Genomic DNA, 23,655 nt, shown 5'->3' on the forward strand with positions numbered 1-23,655 from the left:
GCTTTTATTCTACTAGCTGGCTTAGGTTTAGCTAGTTCTAGATGTGGCCATGACCTAATTGACTGCAAATAAGTGAAGTCTTCAAGTCGTACTACAAATTTGAGGGGAAGCAACCTGAGGCTTATGAGGCCACCTTGAATAGTACAGCTTATTATAGGCAGAAACTTGGGAGGAAATAGGGGACCCTCTGATAATGAAATGCCAAGGCCCTTAGCTCTTCCTGTTAATTTTGAGGCTCCTGTAATCTGCAAAGGTTACTGCTAAACAGAATCTAGCATCCTCCAGTTTTTAATTTATCACCTTCCTCTGGTTTCCTTTCCAAGGATTAAGTGTCTTTACCAGCCAAGCAAAAAATAAACAATTTTCTTCTTGTTTTTACAATTTATTTTAAAGACATTAAAACTGACAGGCCAAAAATGAAGGATAGTTAAAACTGTAAACAGCAATACATTTTGTTATTGTTTAAGAAAATTTTCTCATATACATGGGTAACCACGCCTGAAGCTTGAGGCTAGTATTTACCTAAAAACATTTTAGTTAGGGACACTGCAGGATCTGGTTGAGTTGAGCTGACTTAACAATAGGAAAAGTCCCTTAACCATCATTCCCACAATGAAGCAGTCACGGAGTGTATCTATAATGGAACTGGAAAGGAAAGTTGATGTATGTTCAATGACTTCTTATCAAGAAGGAGTGCTTCAGGAGCTGGGCAGCAGAAGGTCGCTCATGCTGGTCCCTAAGAAGGGAAAAACACTTTAGAAACAGCACCCAATAAGTGCCTCCCAACTGGATCCACTTGTCAACTTAAAAATGGAAGTACAGGGGCACCTGGGTGACTCGGTTAAGTGTCCAACTCTTGATTTCAGCTCCGGTCATGATTTCACAGTTTGTGGAATCAAGCCTTGCATGGGGCTCTGCACCTGTTAGCCCTTGGGATTCTCTCCCTCTCTGCCCCTCCCCTGCTCGCCCACACTGTTTCTCTTTCAAAATGAATAAATAAATTAAAAAAATGGATCTGCTTACAGGTGCTCAGGAAAATAAAAATAGAAGCACAGTCTTGGCCAAACAGACTTGAGGTGAGTCTACACTTCAGTTTTGATCAGTATGATTTTAGGTAAGCAACACAAAGTTTTCTCATTAGTAAGATGGAGATAATAACAATTCTTTGGAGAATTAAATAATGTACATACAGGTTTTGAACAGTGTCTGGCACACAGTAATAGCTCAAAAAGTAGTTGTTATGATTAAAAACTAGTCCCTACTTTACATTTTACTGTTGTTCGATTTGGGGTATAACTTACACAGTAAAATTCTTACTTTTGGGTGTCCAGTTTAATGTGCCTTTAATTAGCATTAAATTTACTTTTAAAATGGAGAGGCACTGGAATCCAGAATTGAAAAGCCTTTAAAAAGCAGGGATGCCTGGGTGACTCAGTTGGTTAAGCATCTTGACTTCGGCTCAGGTAATGGCCCCACAATTGTGAGTTTGAGCCCCACGTGCATCGGTCTTCTGTCAGCACAGAGCCCACTTTGGATCCTCTGTCCCCTTCTTTCTCTGCCCCTCCCCAACCCTCTCTCTCTCAAAAATAAACATTAAAAAAAAATAGCCTTTAAGAAGTAGACATTTAAATGCATTTTGGTGATTAATTGAAATAATCCCATTTGGGGCCCTCTTGGATGAGCATAAAATAATGGAAGACAATACTATTTTGGTTTAGGTTATTTTTCCTCAAGAAATTAAACTTTTGCCAATGAACTAGTCAATGAACCAGTGAACCAGTTAATAGTTACCTGCAATGACCTACTTGAAAGGCATTATTTTGGCTAAATTGGCTATCTTTTGATAATTTGTGCGAGGAGGATTAATACCAGGAATAGCCCAGGTGAAAATGGACATAAAAATAAAGTGACTATAAGTCATTTTGAAATAAAAGCTCCCCTTGTGGAGGCCCTTTCTTTTGTCTTGAAAATACGCAGAAATCTCTCCTCTCTCCAAAAATCTTTTCCTTTATGTAGCCAAACGCAGTGGCTTTTTTTCAACCTTCATTATCCTAAATCCTTACTTACTCTCTGTCCCACTGCACTCTAGAAATTGCCCCTTAAAATTTACCATGATATTCTCATTAAATGAGTTCATCCTCCTTGTCATCTCTGTAGTAGCATTTGAAGCATTCACTAACCTCTCCTTTCAAAACACTCTCTGCATAGACTTCGGGAAAACTTCTCTTGGTTCTCCCGCCTTGGGACAACTCCCTTCCCTCCTTTCTTTCCTTCAGCCATGTGCTAGACTTAATGCCATGAAGGTTGTTACTTCTCCTCTGAGCATTTTCAAAAACATTTTCCTATGCCCTCTTAAATGGTTCACGACTATAGCTACAAACCTCAGGATTTCTAAATGTGTACCTCCAATCTTAACTTGCTTTCCTGGACTCCCAATTCCATAGCTTCGAATGTTTCCTTAAATGGTGGATCCTTTGGGGCACCTGGGTGGCTCAGTCAGTTAAGCGCCTGACTCTTGATCTTGGTTCAGGTCATGATCTCACAGTTCCTGAGATCAAGCCCCACGTGGGGTTCAGCACTGAGCATGGAGCCTGCTTGGGATACTCTCTCCCAATCCCTCTCCCTTTGCCACACACCCGCATGCCTGTTCTCTCTCTCTCTCTCTCTCTCTCTCTCTCTCTCTCTCTGTCTCTCACAAAACAGACATTTCTTTAAGTGGTGGGTTGTCTTCAATTCCCTCCCCTGCTCCCCTTTCACAACTTTCGATTATTTCTTCCATTATCCATACTCAAAACTATGCAGCCTCATCGTGCCTCATCACCAAGTCCTGATTCCCCTTCCCCTAGAATGTTTTGGAACTCTTCTCTTTACAGTTCCCACTGCTTCAACCACAAAGCTCTTGATTCCTGCATGGCCTTCTAGTCTCAAGCAGCCTCCATTTGAGGTCCTTAATACACTGCCTTCTGACCTGCTTTCCCAAAGGCCATTTTCTTTATGGCATGATCTTTCCCAAACTCGTTACAGTCCCCTGCTCTTTGCTGCCTACTGCAACAAAGCCAAACTACTTGGCCTGACTTCCCAGAACTTTCAACCTGCCCATAGGAATACCCCCACTCAAAGTTCTTACTGCTCCCCAAAGTTCATTTCTGTTCTATTCATTTGTTCTATTCAGTCCTTGTTCCTTCTCAGTACCTAGTCATCTATACTTCTGAATCTTTAAGAATGCCTTGCCCCCACTTTATTTCTGACTATCCAGACATCCAAGGAATACCGCCATAGGGCAAGATTCTAGAGTCCTTAGGGTCTTTTCCATAGAATTTCAAAAGATAATTTTACGCTTGTATGTGACACTAATTAGGTAAGATGTATTAGTATTCTCCCAAGTAGTATTAACTGCTGAGCCCTAATTATGTGCCCCATACTCTAAGTAATTTACATATACCAGTTCACTTAACCCTCACAACAACCCTATTAATTGATCCTTAGTGGTGTGAGTTGTGTATTAGTTAATGAAGCAGTGGTTCAAAAGGAAAGTCATACACATACACACACACACACACACACACACACACCATTCACGTGAATGTGAAAAACATTTGGGTTCTGATCTTCCTGAGTGTTAGAATGCCCAATGTTTACAAGAGCTTGCCTTGAAACACATTAAACGGAGCTCGTTTACAAACTGGTGTTCGCAATAGCATCCTGAGGTAGAGAAAACATCTCACACGGATAACACCTATGGACATAGATACACAAACAAGATGCAAACCAGCGTTAGCCTTTGTTTCACTCCTATCTGTGGAGAGGACATGAAAGACCCAATGGTCAAATCTCCCCTATAAAATAAAAACAAAACAAAAAAAATTTAAAAAGGAAAGTCATAAAGATTTCACACTTTCTCTTTAAAGCTGTGTGTGTGTGTGTGAGAGAGAGAGAGAGAGAGAGATGACAACTGGAAAGAAAATGAAATGTATTTTCTATGGCTCAATAATAGAGAACTGTTCAATTCAGAACATAGCAACTATAGTAGTCTTAAGAGCTAAGACCAATTCTAAAACTAGTACTGGTTCATATGACATTTCTAACACCTTTATGTCTCTTGTGAGGTTTCTTTTTTTTTTTTATACGTTTATTTATTTTTGAGACAGAGAGAGAGCATGAACAGGGGAGGGTCAGAGAGAGAGGGAGACACAGAATCTGAAACAGGCTCCAGGCTGTGAGCTGTCAGCACAGAGCCCGATGTGGGGCTCGAACTCCCAGACTGCGAGATCATGACCTGAGCCGAAGTTGGTCGCCCAACCGACTGAGCCACCCAGGCACCCCTCTTGTGAGGTTTCTTTGGGTGAGCAGGGGGCAGCTCTGTGCCTGGGGCTCTGTCCACACAATCCATGCTGGAACATATCTACATCTAGGAATACCCAGAACTGGAGTATGAAGTATGTATTCCTGCCTTGGCCTATATGATCCCCTGAAATCAACCAGGACACTCTGACACACATCTGGGAGAGAGAAACAGAATCTGAAAGAGAAGCACATTTGTCAACAGACAGGGAGAACTGCAGGTTCTGAGATTCATTAAGAAAGAGAAAAACCCATTTTGGGAGTTGAGAGGCACTAGAATTCTTCATCCAGGAATAAGAAAGCACATGTCTCAGAAAGCAAGAATTGTGTTTAGGTCTCAGGCTGTCCTCACCTTGTACGTATGACTAAATGTTGAGCCTCACCAGGTGCATAGAGGCCAGGTGGGTGGGCTCCACACCCCCCCTCCACCCTACTGTTTAGCTCTCTCCCTCATCATACACATACAGTCATACTTTAACCAGAGTCATCTCTCTGAATTAAAATCTCATGTGAGTGAAGAGTACCTGTCTAAGAAAAGTTTGAAAACCACACGAGTGGGTAATCTCTAAGGTCCCTTCTAACATTTTACCCAAATTTTTATTCCATAGATACTAGGGAGCATCCGAACAGGAAAAAACAAGCAACTTTCTGGGCCTTTTCTGCTTCCCCAAATACTCTTCACACTTAATGCATGAAAAGCTTCAATTAGAGATTTGTTCCTTTGGGTCAAAATGTTTCCCTTCATTTTAAATGCAAGTATTTTGGGGGCGGGAGGACCAATACATTAAATTTTCCAGTCATCGATCAATTGATTCATATCAATCCCTCAATATGAATGAATTTCTCACATAGTTTCCTGAGAGCTGGTTTTAGGAAGGAAATGAGACACTGGTTCTCTGAGAGGGAAGGTAGCTCAGGAAAGGGAAACTTAAAGGACAGGCAATGTCATTTCACCATGACCAGTCCCTGGGAAGATGTCCCTCTCATAGCCATGTTCATGCTCCCATTGATTTGGGGAAGTATTGTCTGTCCCTGATAAGTACTGTCAAACATTTAATTGAGGCACCTCCTACCTGAAGCATTGCCCCCATACCCTGATGCAACGAGGGGCACAATCACCCAATATAGCTAATCATCAAAATCACTCCCTACTTGCCTTTTTGGTGGGCCATAAATTTCAAGGGGAAATGTCAGCAATCTTGGAATCTCTGGGGATTTCTCTTCCTCCTGTTTTCAGTTTCTTACCTGGTCAGGCACACACGCACAAAGTCCACTGCATTTTCTGAGAAGTGTTCTGGTAAAGGAGGCATTAGCCCTCGGTGTGCTCCAATGTAAAACATGGCTGCCATCCTGTCCATGGAAGCCAGTGGAGGCTTCCCTGTGGCCATCTCAAACACGGTGCAGCCAATGCTCCAGATATCTGACTTCCTTCCATATCCAGACTCATTGATGACTTCCGGGGCCATCCAATATGGAGTCCCATGCATGGACTTAAGCATGTCACTGTGGGTGCCATTTATGCCAGCCCAAGCCAAACGCTTGGCACAGCCAAAGTCAATTAGCTTTATTATTCCAGTTGGCATGAGCATAACATTGTTTCCTTTGATATCTCGATGCACCACACAGTTCTCATGGAGATAAGCAACACCTTGCAGAATTTGTCTTGTATATTTACAGAAAACCATCTCAGGCAATGGCCCAAAACGGCTTATAATACTAGAAATTGAGCCACCAGGAACAAATTCCATGAAAATGCTTACGATGTTCTCTTCCAAGCATGTCCCCAGATAGGCCACAATGTTGACATGTTTCAGTGCTCTGAGCAAATCTACTTCTTCCTGTAGCTTCCGGTATTCTTTTTCAGTAGCTAATTTATCAGAGGTATCCAAAGCCACCTGTTTTACAGCTATTAGCTGTCCTTGGCTAGTAAGACCACAATATACCTAGAAGCAAACCTTATTATTAAATATAAATGATAGAACTTGTTCACAAAATGCCTCAGGTGACACTTGTCTTTCCCTTCTCCTCCCAAACCCTGTCTTTCTCTAAGTTGATTCATCCCTACATAAATGCAAAGTACTTAAGCAAAGTCAGTGTTTCAGTGAGGCCAAAACGGGGATGAGCAGCATGGTGAATGGATATGATAATGGCTTGGAGTTCAGTGGCCTGGACTGGTTAGAATTCTGGCTTTACCATTCCCCAGCTGTGTAAATTTGGGTAAGTTGTATAATCGTTTTGACTTCAGTTTTTCTCATCTATAAAACTGGGGTAATTATCCCTCACAGATATCTACATGACTACAATGGCAAAATTGCTCACCAAATAAATGAAATAGGGCTGTTTCAGTGCCAAAGCTCTAAGGAGAGAGAGGAAGGCAGAACTGGGGCAACTTGTCAGTGACCCCATCATGCATTTTCAGTGGTTTCATGTCTTCCCACCTTCTTGCTGATATGTCCCCAGCTAGAAACATAACCTATCTTCTTTGGGGATCAGTCTTCTTGTAACTGATGCATGTAAATACTATCTAATGTGCTAGGACTTTAGATGATCTTTCATGCAATTCAAAAAATGTAAGGAACAGCTTTTGTTTTGGCCACTCAGCAATGATTCTCAGCAATGGTAACATCCTGAGCTGTTGAACAATGAGACATCTTTCCCACTGGACTTGGATCCAGGAGAATGAGAGGCTAGAAATACATTGGTTATTGTACCACCACATGTACCCTGAGAATAAGACCTATTAGAAGAGATACAAAGAGGCCAGACCCTGGTGATATTTTTTTGACCCCTGAAATCACCTCCGCCTAGAGCCAGACCTACTCCAGACCCTTCAGTTACATAAAACAGTGAACATCCTTTTCCCTGGGCCAGTTTGGATTGAGTTTCCTGTTATTTCCAACTGAAAGAGTTTCAAGTAGAAGAGCATAGAGGGTGTGAAGGGTGCACAAGAGGATTAGGGAGGAAAAGGTAGGTCAAGAAGAAGTGGGGATTTGGGATTTCATCATGTTTCCCATTTAACTTACTGTGCCATAGGCTCCCTTCCCAAGGACCTCTCCCTTAGTCCACAGGATAGATTCTTCATACTTTAAACTATTTTCAGAAAATGTCTTCTTTTCATTTGAGTTGAGAAATTTCTTGTCCTTGTCATATATCCTGAACCCATTACTATATCTCTGGGACAATGAGAAAAAAAGAAAAGTCACCATTAAACTCTGAGTCATTGGGATGGGGAAAAAGGGCTAAAGAGTAGAGTCTTACTTTCTTCTAACTTGGGACCAACTAGAGAAAGCCAGATATGCATAACTAATCATATAGGATGCCACCTGTTAGCCTGCCTACAGCTTCCCCATGCCTACAGCCTCCAATCAGGGCATAGTAAAGGCTTCCCTTTTTCCTGCCAAGAATCTTGCCCACTCCTCTGCCTGCCTTTGAGTCTCTGCCAAACACAAGTGATGGTGGCTGACTTTTTTGCTATAGTTAAGTTCTGAATAACCTTGTTCTTCAATTATTTCCACAACACATAGAATCAAACACACACACACACACACACACACACACACACACGCACGCCTATATACATACATATATATACACTTAAACATACATATATATACTCTTTCACCCTCTCTCTTTCACACACACAAACACACAGCCACAATGAGCAGGTCTAGTGATCAAGACTAGCTGTAATACACAGATCTATGGTCTTCTAGACCCTTGCTATTCAAAGGAGAATCTGCAGACAGGTGTACCAACATCACATAGGAGCTTGTTAGACATGCAGAATCTCGGGCCCCAGACATACTGAACCAGTGTCTACATTTCAATATGATCCCCAAGCAATTTGCCTTCACAGGAAACTTTGAGAAGCCCTGCTTCTCAACAAATATCTCTTTGAAGAACTTAGACCATGTTTTCCAATTGGTTGATTGGATCAAACTGCTTTGCTTTGATCTCTTCTACAAGTTCTTAAAAATAAATGATGGTGACATAGAGACATGGTGAAGGCCATTGGAAGCAAGACTTCCTGCAGGGCTCTCCTTCATCATGAAAGAAAGGGCCATTTGGGTTCCTCTTCCCCATCCTTTCATTGTTTCTATCCCAACTAAATTTTAAGGACTTCTTAGGGAGGAAAAGGCTGTAAAAAGTCAGTTTTGACTCCATCATTGTAGGATGAGGTTACAGGCTGATATTTACTAGCTTGTTAGCTTTTCTTAAATTTAAAATGACAGAGTGGTAGATTCATCTCTGACACACAGGTGTGCACACACATATCCCCATTTCCTACCCAAGCCTGGAGGCCTCCAGGGATCACTCTCTACCCCCAGGAGAGACCAAATTCACCATAAGGACAGGGCTGATATTTCAGGACAAAGAACAATCTCACTGTGTTGTGATTAAGGGTGTGGTCCCACCACTCACTGACTGTAACTTTCTAAGCCTCAAATTTCTCATCTGCAAAATTGGGACTTGTTATTACCTTTAGTTATTTCATAGAGCTGTTCTGAAGCATATAAAGAAGACAGTATAAAATCCCTTGCTCCTACATGGTAAGTTCTCAATAAACCTGGCTATGATATAACTATATACTTTATGTATCCTTAGATAAACTATCTAAAATAACTGTTCCTGATCGTGATACAGTGTGATACAGCCTGAATCAGTGTTCAATAGATGATATTTCAGCTAAGCCTACTGTTTCTGTCTTTAAAATTTGAATAGGACAGGAGGCTCAAGTATTTCAGTGAGAACTGAAACCAACAAAACAATGATCCCAATGATCTGTTGCTATTCTTCTTCCCCATGCCCACTTCCATGCCAAAAAAATTTTTTAAACATTTTTCAGGATTGTCGCTTATCTTCCTTCAGACCAATGGCTAAGTCTTGTTCTAGTTCTTAGCCCAGCGCCAGTAACACAGTAGGCACCAATGATATTTCTGTGTTAAAGTTTTCATATTTCATGTCTTCATATGTTTTTTGGAATTAGGTGGTGATCTACTCCAGGGGCTACATTCAGTTCTTTCTATCTCACATACCACCTAGAGCAATACTTTCCCCATAATTACCTCTCTGCTATTTATTAATTGAAAACATCTTCACCGAATAAAATATGAACCTACTTTAAATAAATAGTTTTGCTATATTAATGTACCCAATGTGATTCCATTTGCAGTGTTAGGCTAGCTGAACTCCAGAATCAAGGTGGCATAATGAAAACATCTTAGCCTGCAAGTCAAATAAACTGGATTCCAAACTTGCAACCAGACAGTGAGACCTTGCCAAAACTCTTAGCTGTTTAGGGTTTTTGACTCCTTGTTTGAAAGTAAGGAGTTTGAACCAGACTGTCTCTGAGGTCCCTTCCTGCCCCTAATGAATCACTGATTCTAATTATACCAACCTGTATTTTAACATTGGTTGTCTCTCCACCCAATTCTTGTGTGGTTTGTCCTCTCCTACTGAAGACAAGATTTAGATTTTCAGGATCTGTTTCATTTGCCATTATTTGGCAAGAGGTGTTACCTCTCTCATCAAGAGCTAACAGTTCTGCAGCTAGACATCCTAATAGTTCATCCGTCAATTCTTCATTCTTTACAGAATCTAGAATTCCTTGTGAAATTGAATTTGCATAATTTAAAGTTTGTCCAAATGTTTGATATGTAATTGATTCATTAGCTACACTATCATGATCCAAAGAATGTGCCCAATGTTGATATGCTTGGGAAGATGCACTCTGTTGTTTCTCTTGGAAAGAGAAACTCAAAAGTCTCTCAGACTTACCTAAAACACTTTCAAACCCTACATCATTAGTTAAAATTTGGTTGGCATCTATTTTAACAAGCGATGCTGTATTCTGCTTTTCTTGCAGTACATGCTTATTGGAATTCTTCTCACTGGGCATTGCCCAACTGTTTTCTGAAAGGACAAATGGGGTCTGGTGATGTAGTTCTTCAAGTTTCTGTAGATCTCTGAGGCTCGTGGCAAGTATTTGATTGTTAGAAATGTCTCCTTCATCAGCAGACTCTTCCATAGAGACTTCTTCAACAGTGGACAAATCTGAAACAGGAATGACTTCATTCTGTTCCGTGGACTGCTCATGAGGCAGAGCCGAGTTCAAGGGCTGAACTTCATTATTAGAAGAAAGAAAGTCATCTCCTGAAGACTTTATCTGCCACTGTGAACCTGAAATATCATCACCATTTTCCATGTCTTGTACGTTGCTACCTACAGCCTTGTAACCCTTTTCTTTAGAAATTAAAATTTTGTTCTTTTGTTTAATGCCAAGTGAAACCTTTACAGGTTTAACATGTGGTCTTTTCTGAGAAAATCTTGTTCTGCTGTTGCTGCTCCTCTCACTGTGTGAAGATCGACATTTATTGGTAATACATCTGCCAGATGGAGCTGAGCATATCTCTCGATAATATTTGTTCTCATGACGTTCAGCCTCTCTCATGTGACAATAAACAGGGGTCCCAAACATTTCATAGATTCCAGGACCATTAGCAGTTGAATTGATTTCTTTGAACATGTCACTATACTTAAGATCTAAGTAATTTAGTCTTGGCTCTGTTGGTTGAGCAGAGAGAGGAACAGAAGACTTCTTTATTCCTGAATTCTTACCGATGCAAGGAAAAGATTGCTTTTTAGGTTTCAGAGCCCGGTAAGTTGATTGCTTCTTTTCTATCTGTGGCATTCTCCTTTGAAACTTGGGTGGTTGCCAAGGTCTGGGGTCAACAAGCCCTAAAGCAGGGAAAACTGGAGTTTTTATACTGGTTTTATGTATGGTAGGCTTAATGGAACCTTCAATGGAAATCATGAAATTCTGGGGTGTCCTATTACTGGTCTTGGTCTTTGAATCCAACTTATTTCTGGGGGTTTTCATCTTATGTCTGTCATTTTCTTGATGTACAAGAATATTGAAGCTATTGTTGCTATGAAGAGTGCCCTTTCTTTTTTGGAGGCTTGGTTTGGCTACTGCTGGTTCCTTGGGAGTTTCATCTCCAGGGAAAGTGATGTGGATAAGAGGTACCATCCCATTCATTTCCGGTTTGGTTGCCTCCGCCATTGACATTTTTATGCTTGTCTCTATGCGTCTAGGACCTTGCGGAATCTTTTCAGTGGGGCCATCAGGGACTACATTGGACAAACTTTTAAGTACAGTATACTCTTCTAAAATATGATTTGGCTCAACTGCTTCACCTTTATGTACTGAAGTACTTTTTAAATCAGCTTTATCATTTCTAGTCTCTTCACCCTGGCTTAGAATTATTTCTGAAGGCTGGGCTTCTTGGAACTTGACTGGCATGTTACATCCAACTTCAAAATCTGTAAACAAGTTTCTGGCTACTGAACCCTCTTTCTTTCCTGATAAAAGATGTTGAGAATTCTCTTCTGCTTTTCTCATTTCACAACCAAGGTAGTCAACATCCACTTCCCTATCTGTAGGAAAACTGCGTTCCTTACAATTCTCAAAGGACACCAAAGATTGTCCTTTTTCAAAGTGAGAGATTGAAATTTTGTCACTTTCTTCTGTTTCCTTGGATTTCCTGTTCTCCATCTCCATATGTTGTCTGTGATGGTTAGCCTTCCAAAAAGAGCACATGTTTCTGGACCAAATAGAGCTATCAGAGCACCTGAGAGTCTGATCCACAAACACCTTAAACGGAGCTTCCTGCTGCTTGTTCAATGGTCTAACCTCATCAGATTGACTTCTGGGCTCTGAGAGCTTATGTTTGAAAGATACAAAGTTCAGAATATTTTTTTCTCTCTCCTTTTGATCCATGTGATCTTGGGGGGCAGTATGAAGACCAGGTTTCATGGGCAAAAGTGACAATGCTGGCAGAGGGAACTAAAAGGAAAGAGAAAAAGCTAATGAATGCAGAAACATATATGCATGTCATGTTAATTGGTTTAAAGTAATTCAAAGGGATTCTAAGATTCTCTTTTTTTTTTTTAATTTTTAAAAAAAATTTTTTTTTTTGAGAGAGACAGAGCACAAGCAGGGGATGGGCAGAGAGAGAGGCACAGAATCTGAAGCAGGCTCCAGGCTCTGAGCTGTCAGCACAGAGCCCAACGTGGGGCTTGAACTCACAAACCATGAGATCATGACCTGAGCCAAAGTCAGTCACTTAACCAACTGAGCCACCCAGGCGCCCCTCTAAGATTCTTTTTAGGGAGGCCTTTAACAAAGTACAAGGCTATCCTAGAGATCCCAATTAAAAAAAAATAAAACCTCATTCCCAGTATTTTTGGTAAAATTGTACTTCTAAAAACCAAGATTTTGGGGGGCACCTGGCTGACTCAGTCAGTGGAGCATGTGACTCTTGATCTTGGGGTCATGAATTCAAACCCTACATTGGGTGTAGAGATTACCTAAAAATAAAATCTTTTAAAATTGAATAAATAAAAAATAAAACCCAAGATTATTATAGACATAGATTCATGTTTATGTATTTAAAATAAAGGCCCTACAATGTAAACATTAAAATTTTAAGAGGAGGATTTTATTTTTTTCCTTTCCATAGAAGTGATCTAAGATTTTTAAAATTCCCACTTAGAACAGCTTAAAATTTGTTACATTTACCTTAACAATGATCATTAGCTTACAGACTAACTCAGATTTTGTATCTGGAACACAACTACTCCATATTGTTTTACTGAATTGTTTTGTTGAGGTGCGGTCATAAACATGCCACATCATACACTTGAAAGTTAGCAACCCTGAATGGTTTTTACTTCGTCCTCCAACTACTTTCAAATTAAGTTGGGTTTTGTTACCATTAACCTCTAGAGGTCAGTGTAATGCAATATATAAAATACAGCTTTATGATCATTAAGCTATAAACTCTAACTTTAAGCTTTTTTTCCATTGTGGCTTTTTCCATGTATACAGATTTGATACCTAATTATATTAGAATATTTATGAGCATGGATCATGAGTGGTAATTGAGAGCTGTCTGTTCAATTTTCATTGTACTGCCACCTGTGTGTAAGAGAATAGGAAACTGACATTAGAGATCTAGGCATTAGAAGTAGGTGAGGGGCGCCTCAGTGGCTGAGTATGTTAAGTGTCTGGCTTCAGCTCAGGTCATGATCTCATGGCTTGTGAGTTCGAGCCCTGCATTGGGCTCTGTGCTGACAGCTCAGAGCCTGGAGCCTCTTCAGATTCTGTGTCTTTCTCTCTCTGCCCCTTCCCCGCTCACACTCTGTCTCTCAAAAATAAATAAACATTAAAAAAAAATTTAGAAGTAGGTGAAATGCAGTGTAATCCCCCAGTTTTATTGCCTTGATGATTTTCTTCCATCACTGAAAAATAACTTTGGAAATAAAGACAGATTCTGCCAGTGCTAAAACATCTCCCTAGTAGCAGCCATTATTATTTTTTTAAGGCTAATAAACTCTAATAAACTGCTTTTTACAACACTAAGCAGGACCCATGCACTTTCTCAAAGGCTCATAGGATACAGAAGACACAGATAGTCGAGAGGTTCACAGGAATATTTCCAAAAGCTGTACTTACTAATGAGACAATTAGGAAAACCTTTCTACCACTAGGGAAAAAATTTACCTAATTTCTAGACATGCTAAGAGAAGACAAATTAAAATATGTCTAAAAGAGTTACTCACCTCATTATGTAGAGAACAGAAAACACCCCAGGAAAAAAACATAAATGGCAAACTAGCACTCTCCCAGAAGTTATTTGCGACTCTACAAACTATATAGTTTTCCAAGCTAAGCTGCTGAGGATTTTCGTTCTGAGTTCTTTGATAGAGTTTGTCTCTATCAAAGACAACAAAGTTCTTGGTTTTAATTCTTAAGTCAGAAATGCTAAAACTAATCTTACCTCAATTCTTCGGCTACTATACTTCATATCAGGAGTAGAAAACTCTATAACAAGAAAAAATAAAATAATTAGATATTCTTAGTAGTAGAGTGAACACAGCCAGGCTTAAGCCAGAGTTTGGAGATGGAGTGATCGTGATGTTGGTGCTAAGGTCTGAGAAAAAGTCAAAATTAATTTTTTCCTGTTGTAATCCATATGGAGTTGGGCATGGAATGATTACACAAAACTTTAGGCTACTGCCACTGAAGGGGGTTGTTGTTTTATATATAATGTCTTTTTTTTTTTTAAGTTTAGTTATTTATTTGAGAGAAAGACAGACAGACAGACACACAGACAGACAGACATGGAGGGGCAGAAAGGGAGGGAGAAAGAATCCCCAGCAGGGGTTCGAATTCACGAACTGTGAGATAGTGACCTGAGCTGACATCAAGAGCCAGAAGCTTAACTGAATGAACCACCTTGGCACCACTATAATGTTTTTATATACAGTTGACCCTTGAACAACACAGATTTGAACTGCATGCATCCACTTACATGTGGATTTTTTTTGATAAATACATTTGTAAGTATTTTATAAGTACTTACTATACTGATAAATAAGTACTGTAAATGTATTTTCATTTTCTTAATAACATTTTCTTTCCTCTAGCTTACTTTATTGTAAGAATACAGTATATAAAACATGTAACATACAAAATATGTGTTACTTGACTGTTTATGTTATGGATTAGACTTCTAGTTAACAGTAGTAGTTAAGTTATACATGGATTTTCTACTGCATGGGGTCAGTGTCCCCAATTCCCACATTGGTCAAAGGTCGACTGCAAATGTATATTATATATATAACATTTATGTACATATGTTTATGTTTGTACTTACATTCACATTCATAATTATGTTTATGTTTATATTTATTTTTTTAATTTTCTTAGTATTTATTTATTTTGGAGCAAGACAGAGTGCAAGCTGGGGGCAGGGGAGCAGAAAGAGGGAGACACAGAATCTGAAGCACACCGCAAATCCCCACAGGGCAACACAATGGGCACCAGATGTTTACCTGTGGGGAAACACCACAGGAGTGAACCCTGAAATTATGAGGCTCAGAAATTATACCAAGTGATTGGCACTCCAACCTATCCCTCTTTCCCAAGAAAGAGACCTTTACTATGAAATGTAAGCAAATATTTCCTGGAGAGAGGGGAAATGTGTCTCTGGGTTTTATAACTCTAGAATGTAAGCGAACAACTCCTGAGGAAATAAATGTCTGAATCTCTCTGGAACAATAAACGAACTCTAATTTCTAAGACATGTTTATCACTCAATCATCTTTTAACCTAGTTTCCTAGCGCTTTTTGGTCATAAAGCTTGGACTGTGCAGACATGTTAAAAATTCACGTATAATTGTCTCCCAACAGTTGTTTGAGCTCAAACATGGAGTAGATCATAGATGGGATATACTAGGTAGTGTAAAACCTAGTTGTCCTCTTACCAAAAACCCCACCCACCACCACAGCTTGAAGTTGAAGCCAAAAGCTCCCATGTGTCCAGCATCAAAGCAGATCACATAAATGGATGAAGTGGGGCAGACAGACAGTAGTGAGCTGAAGTTGTGTGCCCCAACAAAAGGGACAGCCATTATTACCCAGTCCCAGGTGATGTTGTCCATTCCAGATGGATAATCTAATACTGCTAGATTCTCTAATTGTCAAGAGAAACCATAGAGCTGCAGACTTTATGTGAAATTTCCCTCCCACCCCTTTTTTAAGTGCTGTGAAAGCCAAACAAAATATACCACAGGTCCATTCTAGCCATCGGCTGCCATTTTGAAATTTGACTTTGAAACAGACCTCTCTAAGATGTAGCACAGGTAAAGAAGATATTCACAGATGAAAAATGGTAACTAAGAAGAGGATACCAATAGGAGGGGTTCAAGCGTTCCCCTTAGCCACAGCTACCAAAGGCACCTCCCCCCAATTCTTTATGCATTTAATCAACAAATAGTAATTGAGTGCCTAATGAGTGACTGATACTGTCCAGAAGATGGCAATATGGTTGTGAACAACAAAGACAAAATCTTTGCACTCTAAGAGGTCATCATATTCTAGAGGCTGAGGTTTCCCTGTTGAAAAGATGCCACAAGTTAACACCAGAAATTCAAATGAATGGGCGCCTGGGTGGCTCAGTCAGTTAAGCATCCAGCTTCAGCTCAGGTTGTGATCTCACGGTTGGTCAGTTCAAGCCCACACTGACAATGCAGAGCCTGCTTGGGATTCTCTCTCCCTCTCTCTCTGCCCCTCCCCACTCGTGCTTTTGCTCTCTCTCTCTCAAACTAAATAAACTTGATAAAAGAAGAAATACAACTGAGTATAATGTATAATTGTGTGCATATGTATAAACTGATTTAAAAAAGAAAAAAAAACCTTTCAAGTATTATAAATATTTGGATAAATATTATCCAGTGTTGGTAAAAAATGACATGAGGTAGAAAGAAACACAAACATTTCTGGTGAGAATGTAGAAGTGAGGTCTGGCTTACAGGTAATTTGGCAATATATGTTGAAAGCCTTTTACAATGTGTATGAAATTCCAGTTAAAAGATCAAATGTACCAGTTTTTCTCCATTTCATAAACCTCACTAAAATGATAGTAAAGGAAAGTAAAAAGGAGTAAATTAAAAAAGAAATTAAAAGCCCAGAGGATAAGACAACAGATGAGCAAAGTCAAAATATTTTGGACAGTGAAAATTTTATGGATGAATAATAATTGATTAGTTGTCAGCTTTCTCTGTTCTGCTCAGTGCCTGCAGGGGGAGAACTCAACAAGAAGTAAGAACTCCAGAAAGGAGCAGGAATTGACGATACCAGGTACCTCTGAAGGTAAGGATGAAGGTAAGACTGGAACAAGGGGTTGCTTGTGAATCTGTGGAAGAAGTAGTTTCGCCATTCCCTGTCCTGCCCCATGAATCAGGAGTTGCTCTTCTCCATTCCTGGCAACTGGCTGGAAGTTTACTTTCCAGAGAGTTTGGAACAAAGATGCTAAGTAGGTAGGTATAGCTGAGAGTAGCAACAGGGTGCTGGAGTGACAATAAAAGGATGAAGGGGAAGTCTGCACATTGATAGGTGAGTCCCAGCCTTTCAACCCACAGTCAGGGGCTTGGGTTATCCCTGTCTAGGGAAAACTGGCCAAGAGAAAAATCTGTCTATGCACACTGACACTTGGGGACTCCCTCACTCCACCATCTAGGTCTCTCTATGCAATTTACCTGGAGCCCACAGCACTTTTTAGTACTGCCAAGAAACACAAATAGATGGCCATGGAACAGTGGATATGTGAGAAAAGTCTCTAATGTGAAAATACAGAGAACAAAACAAATGGAAAGAAAAGAGTTCAGAAAAAAAAAGAGACGACAAAAAACTATCATTAATATACTTCATGTGCCTTTTCTCAGGAAGCTACTGGAACTGCACCAAACTAAATACCTTACCCATACAGTTTCTCTGCTGTGCGATCTCTCTTATTGCAATAAGCCAAAAAATGCAACTTGTTGGATTACAGGTTTGTCCCCAGAGGCTTAGACCAATTGGTTTAGGACAGTAGTAAGCAAATATCAAAGACAGCATTGCCCTAAGAGGAATGTGCTAGCTAGTAAACAAGTCTTGGGCTAGAGAGAGTGGCCAACTCAAATCCTGGAGGAAAGCATCCTCCATGTAAGGCCCCAAGATTCCCACAGGTAAACATCAACCAAATGGGAGTTTGTGGTAAAGATTTTTCAAACACTGAAGAAAAAGAAAGATGATAGATAGATAGACAGACAGAGATAGATAGATAGATAGATAGATAGATAGATAGATAGATAATTTATTGACAAAAGGATAGAGAAATCACTCTAATTAAATGAACTCACCTTCAGATTTTCTTTGCTGCTCCTTCAGAAAGTGAGGAACATCTTCTCTGGCTACAGATGTGGAGATGTTTGGTTCTAAGCAAGGTCTTGGCAACAAAAAGCCCACATTTGCATCACAGAGCTCCTTGGAACTTTCCTCCTTCTTCTGACCCATGGTCAGAGTCTTTGTCCGGAAGTCCACCATGTGAATTTCATTTGGAAGAGAAACAGAATGTGCTTGTGCCCTTTCTTGATTCACTGGGGTTATCTGACTAGAAGGGAGGAGAACATGGTTTCATTCAAAACTCATTCCCTGTATCTTCTGGATCTCCACTTCTCAGTCTAGACTGAGATCACCAGAAAGCTCAGAGAACTATTTCCAAATGATGCTGCTGAGTGGAAGAGCTGTATTCTTCAAAGAACAAGACCTCTCCACCCTCCTATTCACTCCCCACCTCGTCTGCCTTCTGCACTCTACACTTTAGTTTCCCCAGCCCCTATTTCCTTAGAGAAATCAGGTGGGCAAAGTGCAGGCATAGATGATGCACTCTTTTACTTCTCCAAATGCTTTAACCAGCTCAGTACTTCTCAAACTATCTTTGGTAAAGGACCAGTTTTAAAATTTTCCAGCCCATTGTGGAATGAAACTGTTGTGAAACTTCTGTAATAAAAGTGAATTACTATAAGAATAAATCAAAAATAAAAAACATGAAAATAAACCCCAAGTTTTTCATTATCAGATCAGTAAATCTAAGATTACTTTGTCAAACTGTAATACAACTCTTTAAATGTTTACATTTTCAAGTTCTATCCTGACTTCATCATGGACTGGTAACAGAAGGACCACAGAATCACATTTTAAGTGGCACTGCCTCAGGGTCAGCAAACTATGACCCCTGGGGAAAATCTTTTTTTTTTAATGAAATTTATTGTCAAATTGGTTTCCATATAACACCGAGTGCTCATCCCAACAGGTGCCCAAAATCTAGTCTTCAGTCTGTCTTTGTAGTTTTATTGGACCATACTCCTTTGTTTTCATATTGTCCATGATGACATTCAAGCTACAATCAGAGGGTTGCCTCATTGCAACAGAAACAATATGGTCCACAAAACCTAAAACTGGTATTATCTGGCTCCTGCCACAATAATATTTATTACAACCTCTGCTTGAGAGTGTTTTTTGGGAGGTGAATTACTAAAAATGTAGGTTATCACACAAGTATCACTTCATACTTAAATTTCAATCTAACCTTTCAAAGTATATTCCTTACTTGTTTTCTTGTAAATCTTCTCGGCTTATTTCTTGGGGATAACTGACATCTCTTGGAAAAGTAACAATAATCTCAAAACCTATAGAAACACATGACAATAATAAAAAATAAGAAAGTAATGAATTCCAGTGGCAACTGGGAACTAAGTATTTTATTCCTGGTTAGTTAGCTAATGTGGAATGTGGAAGTTAGTTAGAATGTGGAATAAATAGAGAGCCCATAAATAACCCACAATTATACAGTCAACTAATCTATGACAAAGGAGGCAAGAATATGCAATGGGAAAAAGACAGTCTCTTCAACTGGGATGTGTTGGGAAAACTGGACAGCTACATGCAAAAGAATGAAACTGGACCACTTTCTTACACCATACACAAAAATGAGCTCAACATGGATTAAGGACCTAAATGTGAAACCTGAAAACATAAAAATCCTAGAAGAGAGCACAGGCAGTAATTTCTCTGACATCAGCTGTAACAACATTTTTCTACATGTCTCCTGAGGCAAAGGAAACAAAAACAAACTATTGAGACTGCACCAAAACAAAAAGCTTCTGACAAGCAAAGGAAACAACAAAACTAAAAGACAAGCTAGAGAACAGGCAAAGATATGTGCAAATGACATATCTGATAAAAGGTTAGTATCCAAAATATATAAAGAACTTATAAAACTCAACATCTAAAAGCAAATAATCCAATTAAAAAATGACAGAAGAGTTGGGGCGCCTGGGTGGCTCAGTCGGTTAAGCATCCGACTTCGGCTCAGGTCATGATCTCGCAGTTCGTGAGTTCAAGCCCCGCGTCAGGCTCTGTGCTGATGGCTCAGAGCCTGGAGCCTGTTTCAGATTCTGTGTCTCCCTCTCTCTCTGACCCTCCCCCGTTCATGCTCTGTCTCTCTCTGTCTCAAAAATAAATAAATGTTAAAAAATTAAAAAAAAAAAAAGAATTGACATTAAAAAAAAAAATGACAGAAGACATGAGTAGACATTTCTCCAAAGAAGAAATACAAATGGCTAACAGACACATGAAGAGATGCTCAACCTCACTGATCATGAGGCAAAGGCAAATCAAAACCACAATGAGTTATCACCTCACACCCGTCACAATGGTTACAAGCCAAAAACCCATGGAACAACAAGTGTTAGGGAGGATGTGAAGGAAATGAACCCTCCTGCACTGTTGGTGGGAATGCAAAGTGGTGCAGCCTCTGTGAAAAAACAGTACAGAGGTTCCTCAAAAAAATTAAAAATAGAACTACCCTACAATCCAATAATCACACTACTGCATATTTACCCAAAGACTACAAAAACACTAATTCAAAAAAACATATGCATCCCTATGTTTATTGCAGCATTATTTATCATAGCCAAATTATGGAAGCAACCTATGTGTCCATTGATAGATGAATGGATAAAGAAGATGTGGTATATATACACAATGAAACTCGGCCATAAAAAAGAATGACATCTTCCCATTTGCAACAACATGGATGAATCTAGAGAGAATAATGCAAAGTGAGTCTGAGAAAGACAAATACCATATGATTTCACTCACATGTGGAATTTAAGGGAAAAAAATGAACAAAGGGAAAAAGACACAAACCAAAAAAAACAGACTTTTAACTATAGTTATTCAAACTGATGGTTACCAGAGGGGGTGGGGTGGGGAGGGTGAGTGAAATAGGTGATCGGGATTAAGAGTACACTCATCATGATAAACACTGAGTAATATATAGAATTGTTGAATCGCTATATTGTATACCTGAAACTAAAAAATAATAATAACAATAAAAATAATTACAGATTGGTATCAGAGTAATGCTGGCCTCACAGAATGAATTTAAAAGTTTTCCTTCCTTTTCCATTTTTTAGAATAGTTTGAAAAGAACAGGTATTAACTCTTCTTTAAATGTTTGACAGAATTCAAACCTATGAAGCCATCTGGTCCTACTCTGATTTGTTGGGAGTTTTTGATTACTGATTCAGTTTTGTTGCTGGTTATCAGTCTGTTCAAGTTTTCTATTTCTTCCTGCTTCAGTTTTAGGAGGTTATATGTTTCTAGGAATGTATCCATTTCTTCCAGGTGTCCAATTTGTTGGCATATAGTTTTTCATAATATTCTCTTATAACTGTTTGTATTTCTGTGGTGTTTGTTTTATTTCTCCTCTCTCATTTGTGCTTCTTTTTGGGGGTCCTTTCCCTTTTCTGTTTGATAAGTCTGGCTAGAGGTTTATCAATTTTATTGATATCCTCAAAGAACCAGCTCCTGGTTTCACTGAAAATACTAATTCAAGGGTATACATGCACCCCGATGTTTATAGCAACATTATCTACAATAGCTGAATTATGGAAACAGATCGAGCGTCCATCAACTGATGAATGGATAAAGAAGATGTGGGGTATAAATTACTAAAATGTATTGTAACTTTACAAATTAAGAATAATTTTTAGGCCATTAACTAGTCTTAGGGGAATGTTATTGGAATTGAATCAATGTGCTATAAAATGCAAGTAGCAATGTCAGAGACTTAAGACTGATGACTCAAAAAAAGTACAATATATGTTCTGTCAATGCCTTTTTGTTTAACCATTTTGTCTAACTATTTTATTTTAAATACTATATTCTGTGGATACAAGGCAGACACATTAATCAGGTGATATTGCTTTATTCGGCTCTGTAGATGTTGTTGATCAGTAATTAATTTCTGTTGTGGAGAATTTGTTAACAAATCCTGAATTTATGTCTGATGGAGAAAAATAAACACTGACCATATTTTTATACTTAAAAAAAAGATGTGGTATTTATATATATATATATATATATATATATATATATATATATATATATATAATGGAATATTAGCCTTAAAAAATGAAATCTAGGGGCACCTGGATGGCTTGGTTGGGTGTCTGACTTCGGCTCAGGTCATGATACCATGGTCTGTGAGTTTGAGCCCCACATCAAGCTCTGTGCTGACAGCTTGGAGCCTGGAGCCTACTTCAGATTCTGTGTCTCCCTCTCTCTCTGCCCCTCCCCTGCTTTTGTGCATGCTCTCTCTCTCAAAAATAAATAAACATTAAAAAATTTTTAATTAAAAAAAAATGAAATCGTGCCATTTGCGATGACATGGATGGGTCTAGAGAGAATAATGTTAAATGAATCAGAGAAAGACAAATACTATATGATTTCATTCATATGTGGAACTTAAGAAACAAAACAAATGAACAAAGGGAAAAAAAGAGAGAGAGAGAGAGGAAAACCAAGAAACAGACTCTTAAGTATAGAGAACAAACTGATGGTTACCAGAGGGAAGGTGGGTGGAAGGATGGGTGAAATAGGTGAAACGGATTAAGAGCACACTTATCATGATGAGCACTGAGTAATGTATAGAATTTGAATCACTATATTGCACACCTGGAACTAATATTATTTGTATGTTAACTAACTGGAATTTAAGTAAAAACTTTAAAAAATTACAGGGACATTAACCAGGGACTGAGTTTCAGCCATCTTTATATTTTTCCTATCTAGCATATGACGGGTCCTGAATCAATGCTTGCTTAAAGAGCAAAAAAAAAAAAAAAAAATATGTAACAAAACTTTCCAGATATAAAATAAAGTTTTATGGTGAGCAATGTTTTCTCCTTAGATGGAGAAAACAGGCCCTTCTGTAAAGTGTAACTAATGACACCTACTTCACAGGGCCATTGTGAGATTTAAATGAAATCATTTATGTTGCCCCATGGGAACTTGCTTGTTATATGAATTTTGGTCAACTCCTTTCTGATTCCATGGAATGATTCCCACTATAACCCTTAAGCCAGACGGTTCCAGCTTGTAGCATCAATGCTTGCTTATAATATAACACGCTAAATTTACATTTAAAAAAACTAGTGGGAACCAAGCCACTTTTAAGATTTGTTCATCTATTCATGTTTTTCCATTTAACAAACTTTTATTAAGTATATGCCAAGCCCAACTCTTTGTGCTGAAGATACAGAAATAAACAAGGTGCTACTGTGACCTTAGTAAAGACAATAAATAAGAAAGCAAAGAGCATTTCAATGTAAACATTGTGATAGAAGTGTACAAATGGTGTTGTGGGAACACAGAGGTGTATGCTTTCCAAACAATCCAGTGCTTGTCCCAGTGTTCAGTCCTGTCTATATATTTCTGAAGGCCATTTAGGGCATCTCCCTATGTCTAGGGGGGCTATGGTTTTAAATAGCCCCACTGATGGCATGCTAGGGAAGAAGTAGAGCAGAGAAGATAAAAGGGTATGAATCAGACAGATCTGGATCTACATCCCTCCTCTGCTT

General features: G+C 39.1%; 1 protein-coding gene across 7 annotated transcripts in view; it reads right to left on the minus strand.

Moving 5' to 3' along the window:
- Positions 1-367: 367 nt before the first annotated feature.
- MAP3K19 (mitogen-activated protein kinase kinase kinase 19) overlaps positions 368-23,655 on the minus strand; it is a 65,669-nt gene continuing 42,381 nt past the window's right edge. For 5 of the 7 annotated variants that reach the window (XM_045034790.1, XM_045034791.1, XM_023259278.2 and 2 more), the window contains 7 exons: positions 19,338-19,416; positions 18,088-18,338; positions 14,184-14,227; positions 9,740-12,187; positions 7,365-7,514; positions 5,587-6,284; positions 368-736 (listed from right to left, as the gene is read on the minus strand). In XM_045034790.1, coding sequence (XP_044890725.1) covers positions 670-736; positions 5,587-6,284; positions 7,365-7,514; positions 9,740-12,187; positions 14,184-14,227; positions 18,088-18,338; positions 19,338-19,416 — 3,737 coding nt within the window. In that variant the 3' untranslated portion in view covers positions 368-669. The remainder of the gene's footprint in view (positions 737-5,586; positions 6,285-7,364; positions 7,515-9,739; positions 12,188-14,183; positions 14,228-18,087; positions 18,339-19,337; positions 19,417-23,655) is intronic. The other 2 variants (XM_045034795.1, XM_045034794.1) reach the window with 2 other exon arrangements.

This window comes from Felis catus, chromosome C1 (assembly GCF_018350175.1).
Source record: "Felis catus isolate Fca126 chromosome C1, F.catus_Fca126_mat1.0, whole genome shotgun sequence".
Taxonomy (NCBI): domain Eukaryota; kingdom Metazoa; phylum Chordata; class Mammalia; order Carnivora; family Felidae; genus Felis; species Felis catus.